The 17,719-nt window shown below is 41.7% G+C and overlaps 1 protein-coding gene and 1 non-coding gene across 2 annotated transcripts in view; both read left to right on the top strand.

The window, feature by feature from the left end:
* Positions 1-3,093: 3,093 nt before the first annotated feature.
* Positions 3,094-17,719, top strand: part of LOC145409338 (sodium-coupled monocarboxylate transporter 1-like) — a 125,413-nt gene continuing 110,787 nt past the window's right edge. Inside the window, exon 1 of the mRNA XM_080279809.1 lies at positions 3,094-3,162. Within this exon, the coding sequence (XP_080135935.1) occupies positions 3,094-3,162 (69 nt within the window). The remainder of the gene's footprint in view (positions 3,163-17,719) is intronic.
* LOC145409454 (5S ribosomal RNA) lies at positions 10,442-10,560 on the top strand. The gene has a single exon (XR_013899109.1). It is a non-coding gene; the product is annotated as a 5S ribosomal RNA (ribosomal RNA).

A 17,719-nucleotide genomic window follows, 5' to 3' on the forward strand; every position in this document is an offset into this window, starting at 1 on the left:
CATTGCCCACTTCACCACTTCTCTAGGGACTCTGTCAAAGGCCTTCTCCAAATCAACTAAAACAAAATAAAGATCCCTTTTCTTACCAATATTTTTTTCCTGAAGCTCTCGAACAATGAATGTAGCATCAGTGATCCCCCTACCTGGTATTAACCCAAACTGCATCTCATAATTTCACACTTTCTCTAATCATACCTTCTATTACTCTCTCTATTACCTTAATTATCCGATCTAAAAGCTTTATACCCCTATTATTTCCTCTTTCCAGGGCATCACCCTTCCCTTTATACACATTTACAATTACACTCTTCAGCCAATCATCTGGGACAACACACTCATAAATAATCATATTTATCAGGTCAGTGACTAACCTCACCCCTATATCTCCTGAGGCCTTCAACATTTCGGCAGTCAACCCAGACACCTGCTGCCTTCCCCACCTTCATCCTGCCTTATTGCCTCACTCATAGGAGCAACATCAATCAAAGGCCAAGGGCCAAACACTGGATCTGCTGGCTCCAAACCTTCCCTGTCCCAGTCAGACTCCTCATTCAGCAACCGGCTGTAATGCTCTCTCCATGCATCTTCAATATCCTCATTGTTCACCACTACCCTTCCTTCATCATTCTTGACACACTGCTCACCTATAATATCCCGATTATCCCTCTTCATCTGATTTGCCACCTTAAATATCATATTTTTCCTTTCCCCATGATTTGGGTTATCAAGTAAAAGTCTCTGTGACTCAAACTTCGCCCTGTATACCTCACGTCTAGCCCTACGCTTTGCAGGCAAATATTCCTCCTTGCTACCACCCTTCTTCCATTCCCAGAAAAGCCTTCTTTTCTCCTTAACTGCAGCTTCTACACCCTCTTGTCCTAATAAATTAATAAGCAACACCGGAACCAATTTCATTGAAGCAGCACCTCTACTTTTAAATATATTGAAGGACCCAAAGGTTAAGTCGGCGCTGGGAATCTGAAATTGTATCTGGCAGTTCATAGCTCCAAGAGCACCAGGGCAAAATGGATTTACCAAAAGAATGATTGGTATTGTGAAGATCTGCTGAAAGAAAACATTACACAGAACTAAGATCACTAGAGAGGAGTTAAGAACAGTGATAACTGAAACTGGAGCTAGGATTAGTGACAGACCTTTAACCTATCTAGATGACGCAAGCATTTTGATTGAGGCATTGACACTGGCTTATATGTTATATGGCAGAAAGCTCCATCCGATGCCTTGTGTGGATATCCAGGAGGAAGTAGATGATCTTACCATAGAAAATAATGACTTAGGGCAACACCTGCAGGAGGGATATCAACGTCTGAAAAAGGCACTGGACACCTTCAATAGACATTGGAGGAAAGAATATCTTTTGAGCCTAAGAGAAAGATTTTATGGGGCTCAGGCTGCCAGCAACAAGTCTGTTATAAACATAGATGTGCTCTTAGTAAAAACAGAACAACCAAGATCCCAGTGGCCATTAACTAAAGTGATCTCCTTGCACTCAGACTCAGAAGGGGTGCTGTGACTCGTAAAAATAAAATGTAGAAGATACACTAATATAAAAACTATAGTAAACTGGTACCCCTTGAGTTAACAGCTACCTCAGAGACAGTGGATGGTGGGGACCAAATGGATCAAGATGCGCAACCTAGAAGGGGCACAGCACAGGGTTCTCGAGACCTATGGAGAGAACTCCTGGCTAAGGGTCACATTACATGATACAGCATATCATTTTTTGCCTGGCCCCAAAACTGTGGGAAATATATTCCCCCAAAGTGGTTGCGCTCTTTACCTTTTAAAATAGTCGTCCCTGGTTAACAGCAGAGGAAAACCCATCCCGTCCAGGTAACATGTATACATGATAGTAATTTGCGCCATTGTTTGAATATTCAGCTGATTATTTTCACCACCTGCACCCGCTGGCAACCCTCCTGCACACATCCCAGTCATACTCCAGTTGCCTGCCTACCTCCGTGATGGATAGACCTACATAAATCCATATTTCTGTGTCCGGACCCTCGGCTGACTTCAACACCAATGAAGTCCAAAGGCCCTCAGAGGAAAGGCTTAAGTGATAGTGCGGTAGGAAGGGAGTTAGATATACCATTATTGTCGACTGAGTGGAGAAAGTGACTCCTCCTCTGAGGAAGCAGATCTAGTGATGTAGAGCATGGAAAAATATGCATCAGAGGAGGAGAGTCACCATGAATTCTCCCACTGTGCGACGATATTTCCCATCTGCACAATCATCGGCCTTTTCTGATAATGAAGGATCAGATGGAGTTGATGATCCTGCAGAGGGTGATATACGTGCAGTGGAGAAAGTGGTGGGGGAGATAGAGAGCAAAGGAAGCGAGAAGGCTGGTGGGAGGAGAAAATGCCGCAGGCTGAGCTGCTGGGCACGAGAACGGCCTAGGGTGGAAATTTCCACCCATAAACCATCACCACTTTCACCCACATGGCCTGCATCACTTTATTCATCACCATTTACCTCAGCATGCCGGCGTGCATCACCACAGGCCTCACCACGTGCCTCACCAAGCCGACCTGCCTCACTATGCTGACCTGCCTCACCATGCCGGCATGCATTACTACAGGCCTCACCACATGCCTCACCACGCCGGCCTGCATCACTACAGGCCTCACCACACTGGCCTGCATCACTACAGGCCTCACGACATACCCTACCAAGTCGACCTGCCTCATTACGTGTCTCACCATGTCGACCAGCTTTACTACGTGCCTCACCAAGCCGATCTGCATCACTTCAGGTCTCACCAAGGGCCTCACCATGCCGACCTACATCACTAGAGGCCACACCACACCAGCCTGCATCACTACAGGCCTCACCACGTGGCTCAGCATGCCGGCCTGCCTCAACATGTGGCACGCCATGCTGGCCTGCCTCACCACGTGCCATATCACCACTACCTGGCCCATCAGGTTATGATCGTGCAGGTGCAAGCCGGCAGGCACGTGTCCACCGACGCCTTTTGCCAATGCCATCACCACCACGATCACCGTCACCAGCATTATCGCCTGCCTCGTCTAATGGTGAGTCGGCGGAATCGCCACCATGCCGCCATGCTAGGGGCCATGGCAGGGCACAGGGCAGGCCACGTGCACAGCAGACATGAGGGGAGCCGAGGACAGGTAAGTTAGAAACCTTTGTGTGGGAGGAAGGGATGGGTTTCAGGGTGAGGCACCTGTTTTTGATGACACAAACGCAGGTGTGTAGCCAGAATTTCCCCGCAACAGAGCTTCTTCTGCAGTGGACTTCTTCTTTGCTTTCGTCACAACAGCAGTGATGGAGTTCATTGTGAAAGAAGTGAACAGTTTCAGGGATTTCATCTGCAATTGGGCTGAGACCTCACACCTGAGAGAGTGTGAAAATGAAGAAATGGACTTCAGTGAGTGTTAGTGAAATGTATGTTTGGCTAGCATTGACAATGTTGATGCCTCATGTTAGAAAACATAACATATACGATTATTGGTTCATAGACGAGTCTGTATTTGGTAAGTACATGCCACGTGACCGATATCTTGATATCCTGAGGTACTTGCATTTTTCCACAAATATGGGCCTACATCCGAACGATAGACCGCAGGATGAAGGAAAAATGTTGATCTTTTTTTTCAGGCCATTTCAGAAGGTCGTTATCAACGAGTTGCTTCTTTTGTTCAGGGGACGTCTTGCCTTCATTCAGTACATTCCATCAAAGAGACATCATTTTGGAATAAAGTTCTTTGTATTGTATGATTGCAAAAGCTGTAATAAATCTATCTAAATCAAACTTTCTTCAAAAGCAAGCATCAAAACTACTTAACAACCCTAATGACAATAGAATATTCTGGTCAACTCTTAATTCTTTCAATAATAACTTTAACAAGTCATTTTCCTTTCCCCCACTAAAATCCTCAGATGGCAATATTACAAATGACCCACGTGGGAAAGCAGATATCTTTGCTAGTACCTTTGCAAGAAACTCTACCATAGATGATACCAGCCAGAATGTCTCAGTACTGGAACTTGATTCTCCCGAAATTGCCCCACTTAAAATACAGACAAGATTTGTAAAATCATCCTAGACAATTTACCTACCAACAAAGCTCCAGGTCCAGATGGAATTCCGCCAATTGTTTTGAAAAACTGTTTCCCTGAACTTGCCTCTGTCCTAGCTAAATTATTCAGACTATGCATACGTACTTCTTTATTCCCAAATTCATGGAAAGAAGCCAATATCCACCCAGTTCCGAAGAAGGGAAGTTCGTCTGACCCCTCCAATTACAGACCAATAGCTATCACATCTTCTCTTGGTAAGGTGTTTGAAACTTTAATTAATAAGCACATTGTTAAACATCTTGAATCCAACAACTTAATTAATGATAGACAATACGGTTTTCGCCACGAAAGATCCACCATTGACATACTCAATCTCTTAACTCATACCATCCATCAATCAATTGATCTTTTTGGAGAAACTCACGCAGTAGCTCTTGATATCTCTAAAGCTTTCGACAGAGTATGGCACCGTTCCCTGCTGTCCAAACTCCCTTGCTATGGACTAACGTCTTTTGTTCCTTTGATTTCTTCTTTTCTTAGTGACAGGAAAATAAGAGTAAAAGTAGATGATGTATATTCGAATTTCCACTCAATTAACGCCGGCGTGCCGCAGGGATCAGTACTGGCGCCAACCCTATTTCTGGTTCATATTAATGATCTCTTATCTGTCACTCACAATCCCATTCACTCATATGCAGATGACTCAACACTTCATAGTTCATTCATACTCAGACATCCATTTACAAAGTCTAATATCTCTACCTCTCAACTCAATACAGCCATCTCCATAAATCAAGATCTATCTACAATCAGTGAATGGGGACAAAAACACCTTGTCTCTTTTTAATGCTAGCAAAACTAAATATATACAGTTTACTAATAGACAGATATTGCCAGATTCGTACATTACCTTCAGTGCTACTAATATTCCCATCTCCAAAAGTATTGAAATTCTTGGTGTCTCACTTAACAGTGCCCTCAGCTGGACCTCTCATGTCAGATCACTTGCTAAAACCGCCTCAAAGAAACTTGGATTATTGTACAGAGTCCGTAACTTCTTCGCCGATGAGCAGTTAGCTATAATTTATAAGAGTCATGTGCGCTTTCAGCTTGAGTATTGCTCACCCTTGTAGAATGGTTGTGGAGAGGTTGCTTTAAGACAACTAGACAAAATTCAGAATAAAGCTGTTAGAATCATTAACAACCCTGCCATTACATATAAACTACCTCCCCTGCAAGTAAGAAGGAATGTTGCCTCCCTTGCATTATTTTACAGATATTTTTTTGGCAAATGCTCAGACGAAGTTGCGTCCATGGTGCCACCTCTCCATGCCTTCCCTCGTGCTACACGGACATCTGGTAGCGCTCATGACTGGAATGTCACTCAACCATATTGCAGAACTTCTGCCTATCAGAATTCTTTCATTCCCCGAACTGCATCTCTCTGGAACTCGCTTCCCCAGAGTTGTTTTCCTCCAAATTTCAACCTACAACTGTTCAAGTCTAACTGTTACAGATATTTTATGAACAGAGGACACCAGTAATCTGGTGTATGGATTTTTTTTTTTCTCCATTTGTTTGTCCTTCCTCCGTTCTGTTATTAAAAAAAAAAAAAGAAAAAAACTTTCATTAGTGTCCTTAAATAAATTTTAGCACCATAAAATTCTCCATCCCTACTATCAGCAAGGATCACCCACAAAAGTTCATTCTCCTTTTTATTATTATTATTTTCTTGTCGGTCCCTGAGCAATACTTTGAGAGGCACAGGAAGATTGGTAGCATCGCTTTCCTGGCGACTTATTCTGTGCAGAACACCCTCGTAACTTCTTTTACGTTACTAATGCAGACTCCCATTAACAAAACTTGGCTGTATAAATAATCTATCTATCTATTGCCAGACGCCTCAATCCCGTTTGGGGTGGCAACAAACAAATCGCCTCCAAGTCGCCCTGTCCCCCGCCATTTCACTGCCCTGTTCCCAACTCACACCCCCCTCTCTCATATACCTCTCCACCCCATCCCTCCATCTCATCCTCGGCCTCCCCCTCCCTCTCCCCCTCTCCAACTGACTCACATACACTCTTCTCGTCAGTCTCTCACCCTCCATCCTCTCCACATGGTCAAACCACCTCAGTGTGTTCCTCATAATGCTTCCTATCACATCCACATCCACACCACAACGCTCCTTTATATCCTCATTCGTCAGCCTGTCTCTCCATGTGACTCCACAGGCTCCTCTTAGATAACTCATTTCCACTGCTCTCACTCTTGACTTGTGTCCTTCCAACAACGTCCAAGCTTCACTTCCGTACGTTAGAGTTGGTATCACAATACTGTCATGTAGTAACTTTTTCACTTCCATGCTCACTTCCCTGCTTCTTATCACTGCTTTCAAAGAACCAGCAACCTTTCTTCCCTGCTGTACCCTTTCACGCACTTCACCCTCCAAACCTCCATCCTTACTCATCACACTACCCAAGTACTTAAACGTACTCACATTTTCCAATTCCTCACCATCCAACCTCGCTGTACATTCACTGACTTCACCTCTCTCAAAGACCATCACTTTACTCTTCCCTACATTCAACTTTAGATTCCGTTTCTTACACACTCTCCCAAACTCATCCACCAAGCCTTGCAGCTCCCCTTCGTCTTCAAAGAACCAGCAACCTTTCTTCCCTGCTGTACCCTTTCACGCACTTCACCCTCCAAACCTCCATCCTTACTCATCACACTACCCAAGTACTTAAACGTACTCACATTTTCCAATTCCTCACCATCCAACCTCGCTGTACATTCACTGACTTCACCTCTCTCAAAGACCATCACTTTACTCTTCCCTACATTCAACTTTAGATTCCGTTTCTTACACACTCTCCCAAACTCATCCACCAAGCCTTGCAGCTCCCCTTCGTCTTCACTCAACAACACAATATCATCTGCACACAACAGTACAGGGAGTTTCCAAACACTATCCTCTCTCACCAGGGCCACTCCAACATCCACTACCCTACCTTGTACCTCTTTTATTACCCCATCCATGTACAGATTGAACAACCATGGAGACATGACACATCCGTGTTTCAACCCAACTTTCAAAGAGAAAAATTCACTTAGTTCACCATCCACACGCACTGCAGCCTTCGCACCATCGTACATACTCTTCACAGCATTCAACAACTTCCCATCTACTCCATATATTCTTAACACTTTCCACAATCCTTGTCTATCCACCCTGTCATATGTTTTCTCCAAATCCATGAAAGCCGCATACAACTTCTTTCCCTTCTCTAGAAACTTTTCCACTAAAGATCTAAGAATGAATATCTGATCTACACAACCTCTTCCCTTCCTGAAGCCTCCCTGTTCTTCTCCGACTATTTTCTCTGTTCTTTCTCTAACTCTGTCAATAAGTATCCTACCATACACTTTTCCTATTATACTAAGAAGACAAATGCCCCTATGATTACCACACACTTCTTTTTCCCCTTTTCCTTTGTACAAGGGAATAATTATACCTGACTTCCAATCCTCCGTGACTCTACCTTCCTCCCAGGCCAATCTGCACATCTTCCACATCCATTCTACTACTATCTCTCCCCCATGCTTCAGCATTTCATCACACACTCCATCAATTCCTGGGGCTTTCCCCGATTTAACTTTCTTCATTGTTTCCACAACTCCTATCCTACTGATTTCTTCCTGTCTTCTCACCTCCCTCCTTCTCCCAGCCATTCCCCAGCCACTTATACTCGCATCACTTCCATCCTCTATGTTCAACAATTCCTTAAAGTGTTCTCTCCATCTGCTCACTTATTCTCCCTTCTCCACTAGTAATCTACCATTTTTATCTTTCACTCCCCTGCTAACTTCAATTCCACCCTGTCTTACTCTTTTCACCTCTTTCCAGAACATTTTCTTACAGTCCCTCCACTTTACACTCAAATTCCTTCCAAATTCCTCATAATAATAATGAAGAGTTAAATACTGAGGTGTAATATGCAACATACGTCGCTTTGGAAGAAGTTTTACGATGCCTGTTATACTTTTTAGTACATGGCTACTTTTGTCTTGAAACTACAATTTTAATAAATGTCTGTGTAATTTTACCTAGGTCTACACTAGCCAAATACCGCCAACCGGGTGGTGTAATCACATCACCATGATGTTAAACTTAGATAACAGATAAACAGTGCTCATTCAGGAAGAGTTATTAAGACAAGTAGAACATTATTGTAGACATTGTTGGAAAAACAGTGTACTGTACAATGAAAGCAAGGAAGGCCGGAAGCTTCTGGCTCATTGGGTATGATTTGTCAGATATGTTTCATTTTTTAACTGATATAGAAACATTCCGAAACCACCATCGGGGAGCTTTTGAATTTCTGCTTCTAAATCAACTCCGAAATAGACGACCGTAAACAAAGTTTCGATGTAAAAGACTGTCACTTTATGTTTTTCTTTATTTACAGTTTATGGTGTGTTCATAATACAAACATTTAGGAAATCAGTGATGTGTGGTATACGTCAGTGCACCACACGTCAGTCTAAAATGAAACTATTCGCCAGACAGTGGAAGCATGTGTGTGTGAAGTTTGTTTTATATGAGTAATGACAGAACTCTTGTAACTGTAAAAATGTAAACGTGTATCGAGCACTAATGATTTAATTATCGAGAAATAATTTTTTTTTTTTTTTTTTTGAATAGAAAAGAACAGATGATGATGATTACTATCATCATAGTCGTCATCATCATCATTATAAGTATCGTTTTTATTGAATTTTTCCCACAAAATAATTCGGGGGACGAACATGAAATGTTAGTAATTTCAGGCTGATGACGTAGTTTTGAATTTTTGCTGTCACTAGGTACACGACTTTCCTGAGTTTAGAACAGATCTGTCAGTGAAAAGGGTAACGAAAAATGTATCGAAGTTCTCCAGTTCGAAGTCTCTCCTAAAAAGCTGGATAAAATCGAATGAAGATATGAAGAACAAATGTTATCTGAGTAGCCAGTGAGCGCTCAGCAGTGTTGCCACACATACGATAATTATCGTATACTACGATAATATTGCTTCTGTTACATGTACGATACCATTTTCTATTATCTTACGGTTTGTACGATAATTTTGGGTTAAAAGCTAGCATGGCAGTAAATTTTGAGGCACGCATAGCTAATCATGCAGTGTTGTTCCACAATTGGACAGATGAGGATCTTAAGGGCTGTGACGGTCTTCAATGAAAATATTTTTGTAATGGTATTACTGAATTATTACGTGCAAGAGTAAGCTCATTTCTATGAATTATCTAAGTTCTGTGGACTGCATCCTGTTGCTAGTCAGAGTGATTTTCTAGACTGGCACTAAGGCTATTTCTTTTCCTTGAAGTATTATTCTTGTAATAAAGGATATGATTATACTATCGTAATATTATCATTATGAGATTTTCATGGTATGCTCTAATTCTAATACAAAATAAGGTGATAAATATACACCTGAGCATACGTCAGTACCTTACAAAACAACGTTTCTTATGAAGATATTGTAATGGGTAAGTTTTCAATAAATAACCAAGGCATCGGCGACCGTTTTAAAATAGACTACATCAGATTCTTAAACAGTTTTTAAAAAATAATGATGTACGATAATTCCAACGAAAAGTCGATAATTTTGAGGGGCCGGTACGGTATTTCCCATCTAAAAGTGTGGCAACACTGGCGCTCAGTTCGCGTCCATCAGTTCAGTGGTGTGTTGACAGTTGGTGTGTGTGGGTGTTTTCATCTCTCCGTCTCGTTACCTCTTCGTAGTCAGGTACAGCTGATATTCCTCTAAAAGCATTGACTTCTGCCTTCCATATTCCTTTCACGCAAAAACAGTTCATGTAATGCCTTCCACTGCCACAGCCAACAGAGAAGTGTCGAAGGAATATTGTTCGTGTCTATTTCTCTCATAATCTTAATAACATAGCCCGGCGGCAGCATAAGCATAATACCATCCATCCATCATCATCAACTAATCGTTTTTTCGACCCACGAGAATCGTAGAACTTACTCAGTTCCGACATTTAAGGCGAAGGAGATTAGCCTCACCTGTACTAGAGTGGCATTATGTATGCCATAAACTCCACATCTCTCAGATATAAACTTACACAGGCTCAGTCTGGTTGGAGCACCTTAGCTCAATAAACCACCAGATATCTTTGATAATACGCAATAATCAATGGAGATAGATTGTTTCAACTTCTTCAGTCTCAGCTGTAACAGTTAAGATGAGAGCATAAACAAGTTACCTTAATACTAGGTTTCCGAGAGGAATGCTTTCATGCTGTGGCACTGATGTAACTAGGCGGTGTAGCTTCCCAATTATATACTAGTACGGCCATACCACGTTGAGTACACCGCTTCCCGTCCGATCAGCGAAGTTAAGCAACGTTGGGTCTGGTTAGTACTTGGATGGGTGACCGCCTGGGAACACCAGATGCTGTTGGCATCCCTACGTGTCAAGTGGGGTTGGTGGAGGATTAGTGCCCCTCCCTGTAAAACAATGAACTCTAAGCCGTTGGCCACCCCGTTTGGGATACATGGCGTCTGGCAATGAGTAAATGAATGAAACGTGTCCCTCATCTACCTCTCGATCCCCTGAAAGGAAGATACTGTAGTAGGCCGCTGGAGAAAAGCATGCAGTCCACGCAGTGACTGGGTTCACATTCAGATGAGCCTGTGGTTACTACTACTACAACTACTACTACTGCCACCACCTGATCACCCTGTGATGTGACTCAGCCTCAGGTGAATAAAAGCGACAGAAATATACAATCGCTTGATCAGAATTCCAGAGTTATTCCGATCTTGAAAGGATAACGGTAATAGTAATAACACACACGAACACATGACCTGCTCTCTGCTGAAGAACAATGGCCCAGCGTTGGCTAGAATAAAATACTAGAATTGTCGTGATCGTGAACGTGATTATGGGAAGTGTACTAGCACTTCTATTTCTCTTCTGAAAAAAAAAAAAAAAATCGTCTGACATGAATTGGAATGGAATACTAGACTAGTTCCGACCATGAAAGTTATGTTGGTAACAGTACTCGCACTATCAGTTTCGTATGACTCACACTTTATTGAGGAAAAGTCGTCTTAGGTTGGCTGAAATATAACACTAAAGTTGTTCCGGCCATAGGAAGGTGAAATAGGATCGTCCGACGTAGTAAGAAAATAGTACTGATGTTACCCATATACTATATCGCTTATATTCTTCAGTTTCTCGCCTTTTTTCTTCAAATACTCCTAAGAGCTGCTCTGTCCGTCTGTCTTTCAGTAACGATTTTCAAACATAAGGTGTTTTAGACTTTAGCGATTTCAGCAGAGCCACACCACATCACTTAAAATTACTCCCTGTTATTACACACCAAGGTAGTTAACCGAATGACCCTGAAGCTCTCTTATGAAGTATTTCTGTAGATCTTCACAAGATCACATTACTACCCAGACAACAAAGAGTCGTACAGTCGCTCACGTGGGGAACGCCCTACCACCTTTTCCTTGGTGATTTATATTGTATATTAAACCTTATGGATGTAATCATCATCGTAATCAGCATCATCGCGACCCGTTTTCCTACCCAGTGCTGTGTATCATTCACCAGAACAATAGGCAAGGACTTCGTTACTCACTCGTACACCTACCTAGAACTAAAATAGGACCATCGACTATAAATTTGATGGTTACATAGGTATTCAAGTGGAAGACTGGGACTTATCACTGCCGAGGGGATATGGTATCACCTCGAATAGAAGCGGTCATCGAAGGTTGTATCCAATCCCTCCAATTAAAAAAGTCTATCCTAAACCAACTTATGTGATCTGAAAATGTCAAGGATGAAATATAATACACTTTATCGTAAGAAAAGAAATATGGTAGTAGCAGGAATAAAGTACAATATGAGGTACTTGGCTGACAGACTAAAAGGTTTAAGCTGAACTAGTGTCGTATTGTGTGCTGTGGTGTCGGTGGCAGGGTGATTTTGTATGTTGTGCGAGGTGGTATTATGTGGCGTCACTGAAGTCTCCAAAGTCTACGGGACGGAACCACAAAGCGCCCGAAAATCGTAAGTGAGAGACAGACGATCAGAACGGCTTCTAGAGATGCTCCTGCAATAAAATGAGGTGTCGGGGCAGGCTGAGTGAGATAAGGTAAACAATCCGTCTGGTGGTAGGGAGGATCAACTGTCAGGTGCATTCTTTGACTGTGTGGCATGTGACGCGCATTGAAACCAGCAAAAAGTGAAGCCTGTAGTTGTTTTTGTTTGTTTGTTCTTGCCCAGGCTTATATGAAACCTGAATCCGATGAAGTGCAGGTTTAACCCCTTAAAATAAATGATGGCGTCATTTCCATGTTAATTAGGCCATTAAAGAAGATTTTATTCAGATTCAGCTATATATCGTTTAGTGAGAAGGTTATATATAAAACTCCTCTAGTTTTAATAACTTCCTCTAAGCCGAATAAAAAAAAAGTCTGTTTAAAGACAAGTTGGAGTAAACAAAACGCCGAGAACTCAGGCCCCAGGCTGTCGACGAAAAAAATCGCCCGGTAGCCTATGCCTCCGCCAAGCCCTGCGCACGGACTCGCCGTACAACCTCCATGATAGGGTTCAATGTGGGTTGAAATGAGGCTAAAAATAAACTAAGTCGATCCCATATGGCCTTGACCTTTGATCTCTTGATCTGGATGACATTATCAGTTCATTGCCATTTCATACTGTATCACTGACGATAGTTTGGTTGAAAACCGTTGAGGGGTTAAAGAGATATCGCGCCCACGCCCATATGACCTTGCCTTTGACTCCTTGACCTTGCTGACCTAATCAATTTATTGTCCCTTCATACTACATCACTGACAAAAGTTTGGTCGAAATCCGTCGAAGCAATTAGGAAATATTACGCACGCAAGTATTAACTCACTCGACCCAAAATTGTCTTGACCTCTAACCTCTTGATCTAGCTGACCTAAACAGTTCATCATCTCCTCATACTGAACCACTGGCAAAAGTATGGTAGAAATCTATCGATGGGTTCAGGAGATATCACACCAAGAAAAGTGTTCCGGACTCAAGCACGCACCAACGTACCCATACACACACGGACGGACACACCAATCGTTTAATGCCTCCTCCACCATAGATGAGGGGAGGCATAGAAAGTGTATAAAACATCCCGCCATTTTGGTCACCACGATAAATTGGCCCTTGTTGACACAGACGTATTTTGTAACTCTGTACAATACCCTTAACCACTAAATCTCGAAGTGGAACGCAAGATCCTTATTTTTTACGACAGTTTTTGAAGCAACTGAGGAAGATCCAACATGTTTAGCTCCCCCATATCGTGGCTGACTGCACTTAGTAATGTGAGATGCAGCCTGACCATAGCTAAGAAGAGCAATCACAGATTGCAAACCTCCGCCAAGGCGGTGATGTTATCTTGTAATTTTTGTGCAATTATAGTAGGCATTATTTAGTGAGTTAGAGCCAAAACGTTGAATTTGCCACTATCCCGCAATGGTAAAGAATCCTTTAAAACATTCCTGGATCCAGATGATGATCCGCATCACCACCAAAATCTAATGGACTGTATCTTGGGCCATACTTTACACTTCCATAAAATTTCAGCAAATCTGGTCATAACTTCTCAAGTAATCCTGCTAACAGACAAACAGACAAACAAACCAACGCGGGCAAAAACATAACCTCCTTGGCGGAGATAATAACCACTGGCGCTCCAAAGATTACGGTAAAATATGGATTTGCATCGACTTTGCCAAGTAAGATGAGTACGATATTAAGTTACACAATACGTCAGCATAATCAAGGAGGTAACTGAGAGTGGTGAGGAAAAGTGCAGGATGAACTATATCCATTGTACAGTATTTTAAGTTGACCTAAAAAAAAAAAAAATTACATATCTCCATCATCAGTGTTGAGTTCTGATTAGAGATTAATTGTATGAGGTTATGGAATGGATGTAGAGCGGTATTAATGTCATATTCTGCCATTAGCTACGGCATAGAAGCTAAAAATCAAGGGAGGAAAATCGCCGTCAAGATGTGAAAAGAAAAAAGAAAAAAAAGAAATATAGTACTGTCGTGGCCGGTTGAACTAAGACCAAAAAAAGTATGCTCTGTGGAAAGAGATGTTACTAGGGTTATTGGCTTGAGTGCAGTGATGGATTGATACCAATTATCCTTCAAGAACGGATGTGTCGGGTGAGGGGGAGAAATGTGGTGGAAGAAAAATTAGATGGGATGAGCTGGTTTTGTGGTGGAGGGTAAGGAAGGTACTCATCCATCCATCATTCAAATATTTCTTTGTCCCACCAGAAGCGTAGGAGCCCTGGGCTAGGCTAATCAGTCCTGATAATAATGGCGAGGGTGGCCAGCCTCACTCGTCCCTAAGTGCCATTACGTGAACAATATATTCCAACTACTCCTCAAAGATAAACCTTTACAGGTTCAGTGCGTTTTTTTTTTTATGTGAGGAAGAAGGAACCAAAGGCCGCGGGCCCGCAATTATTGTTCCTTCCAAGAGAAAAACAAAATACAAGAGAGACCCAAATTCAAGATCCGATCACTTCGAGATGCCTGGACACACTGTGTTTGAAAGACTTGAGATCATAGGAAGCGGGAAATACAGACAGAGGGAGACAGTTCCAGAGTTGACCTGTTGCATAAATGAACGACTGGGAGTAACGGTTAACTCTTGCATTAGAGAGCCGGACAGAAAAGGGATGAGAGTTTGCTGCTAGACGGATGCTATGCGCCCGTCGTAGAGGTGAAGGGATGCAAGCAGACAGTTCAGAGGAGCAGTGACCATTTAAGTAGCGATAGAAAAGAGATAAAGATGCAACAGTTAGACGAAGAGACAGAGATTGAAGGGAGTCAGTAAGAGGAGGAGAGTTAATGAGACGAAAAGCCTTTGACTCCACCCTATTGAGAAGAGCTGTATGTGGGGAGCCTCCCCACACATGAGAGTTGTACTCCACACAGGGGCGGATAAAACCCCTGTAAAGTCAACAATTGTGCAGGGGCATCTGACTAACTAAAGCACCAGGCGACATTTGGTTATACAGGTACATAACACCCAACTTGGTAGACAGGTTTCTGATTCACAGGAAACCATTAGGCCTCTCAATAAGTGTAGTCATCCGGAAACAGCACTATATCCACTGAGTGGATGGTGGGAACAGTCACCAACTCATGAGAGTGTATCCAGTGAAAACGGGTGATGTAAGATTACTTGTCTGAGTGCAGTCAAGGTAATTTTGAAGTTTCCTCGAATACCAAGAATATCAACAAAATGAGTTCGTGTTGCCCTCATGTATTTGATATGTGGTTTCTTGCAACGAAGGTAAATGTAGAAATTATCAAAAGAGCGCACACCTCCACCAGTGCCAGTGAAATCTGTTATACTGCTGCAGTTGTGCTTTCGTACCAGAAGAATACTTTGAACGTCCCACATACTAAGTTAGTACTAGTGCCTTAGTCTGTTCAGTTACACAGTTTCAGAGAGCAGGGGCGTAGCCAGGAAGTTCACAAGGGGGGGGGGGCAGGAGAAGGATGTCTATAGATTCTTCAAAAGGAGGTGGGAGGCGAGTGAAGCGTGCATGTGCTGCTGGGGAGTCTGGGTGGGCGCTGTGAGCCTCCCCCCCCCCCCCCGGAAAATTTTTGAAAATTATGTACTTTTAGGGGTTTTCTGAGGCCTATGAAAGTATGTATTGGAATATTTAGATAAATCATTCTAGTGAAAATGGAGAAATATAATGCAAGAAAATGATTTTGGCTGAAAAAAAAAGAAAAAGGCTTTTGTAATGATCCTTATGGAATGAAAGAACAATAATGAATCTGTGAGTTCAAGTGCATTTTCCTCGCCTTTGAGACAATAATAATCTTAGCTATATTAGCTGGAACCTGGAAATGTCATAATTAACCTGTTAGACAAAAGGCGATAACAAAAACATATTTTTGTTTTCTAAAGGAAAGCAATATAATTTTAAATATTTCACAAATCTCTTGGTACCTCAAGACTCAAATATCATATAATATATTAAGAACCACTTCCATAGTCCATACATTATCTTTAATTATAAATATACCATGCATTGGAAGTCTACCCACTTGGTTAAACTAAAAGGGTAAGCCTTAAAATATGTTGAATTACTTAGACTTGTCTGCTGTTTTTAATTGAATGTTCTAAGAATTTATATATATATATATATATATATATATATATATATATATATATATATATATATATATATATATACACACACACCTGATTTCTGCTTTGATAACAGGCAGTACAAGCTCAAGCACACATTCGAGCTGATCGTTTTCTTACTTTCAACGGACATTGGTTAAAAAATAATAGTTCTGATTAATTAAATTAGAAGGAAACACTGATTGACCAAAACATAAGAGATTCTCGAACTCAGACAAATAAGTGGTTTCATTCATACTGGTACTCTATAACCGCTATATCGACGTAAATGAAAATAACAACAATTATATATATATATATATATATATGCTCTCTGTAATTTTGCATGCCATGAATACGGTATATTCATAAAAGGAGATTCAATCTTCTTGCTTTTCTCTTTGAGAACTGATCCAAAATTATGTCCGCATGAGGCTGACTCACCATGATTCTCTCTCTCTCTCTCAAGCGATTAATTTATTTATGTATTTTTAAAGATTTATTATTATTTTTTTAGCCCTATACGATTTTAAGACCCTCAAAGAGGGGACGGTTGCTTCCTCCGTCCCCCCCCCCCTCGCCATGCCCCTGTCAAAGAGTGCATACCTGCGCAAATGTCAATAGAATATATGTCCGGATCTGGATCCATCCGAAAATATAATCAGCTCCTCGTTGACTCACTTTCAGTCTATTCGTCAGATTTTATTTAAATTCGGTGACAACTTTTTGATATATGATGTTTTACACAAACACGCAGACACGAGTGAATGCATAACCTCCAGCTTCGTTAGAGAAGGTTATGATGTACCACAGCGGGAGAAAGATATAATTGTACCTAATTATTAACAGTAAACACACACACACACACACACACACACACACACACACACACACACACACACACATTCCTCTTTCTCTCTTTCTCTCTCTTCAACAACTTTGCACCACACACACACACATTCCTCTCTCTCTCTCTCTCTCTCTCTCTCTCTCTCTCTCTCTCTCCAACACCTTTGCACCCACATTTCAGCCTGTAGACAGCTGTGTGCCATGACTTACTAATTATACACCAGCCTCTATATTTTAAGACAATCTGTAGCAGATTATATTCCACAAACGTTACACTCAGATGTATGAGAATTATTTACAAATAAAAGATAAAAAACATAAAAGGAACATATCTTCGTTCATCTTGAACAAATAAATTTGCATACAGCCAATGCTATAACACCGGATGAACGAGGAACTGTGTGACAAACTTCATAATTTTGTTGGAATAATTTTGAGTAATGATTTCCAATCATCATCATCATCATCATCAGTCTGAGTCAGTCCAGTGAAGGACAAAGTCCCCTTCCTTCTTTTTCCACTGACCTTTTGAATGAAGGACTGTACC

This window comes from Coenobita brevimanus, chromosome 80, assembly GCF_032717465.1.
Source record: "Coenobita brevimanus isolate Jiangsu-jjx chromosome 80, ASM3271746v2, whole genome shotgun sequence".
NCBI classification, from domain to species: Eukaryota; Metazoa; Arthropoda; class Malacostraca; order Decapoda; family Coenobitidae; genus Coenobita; species Coenobita brevimanus.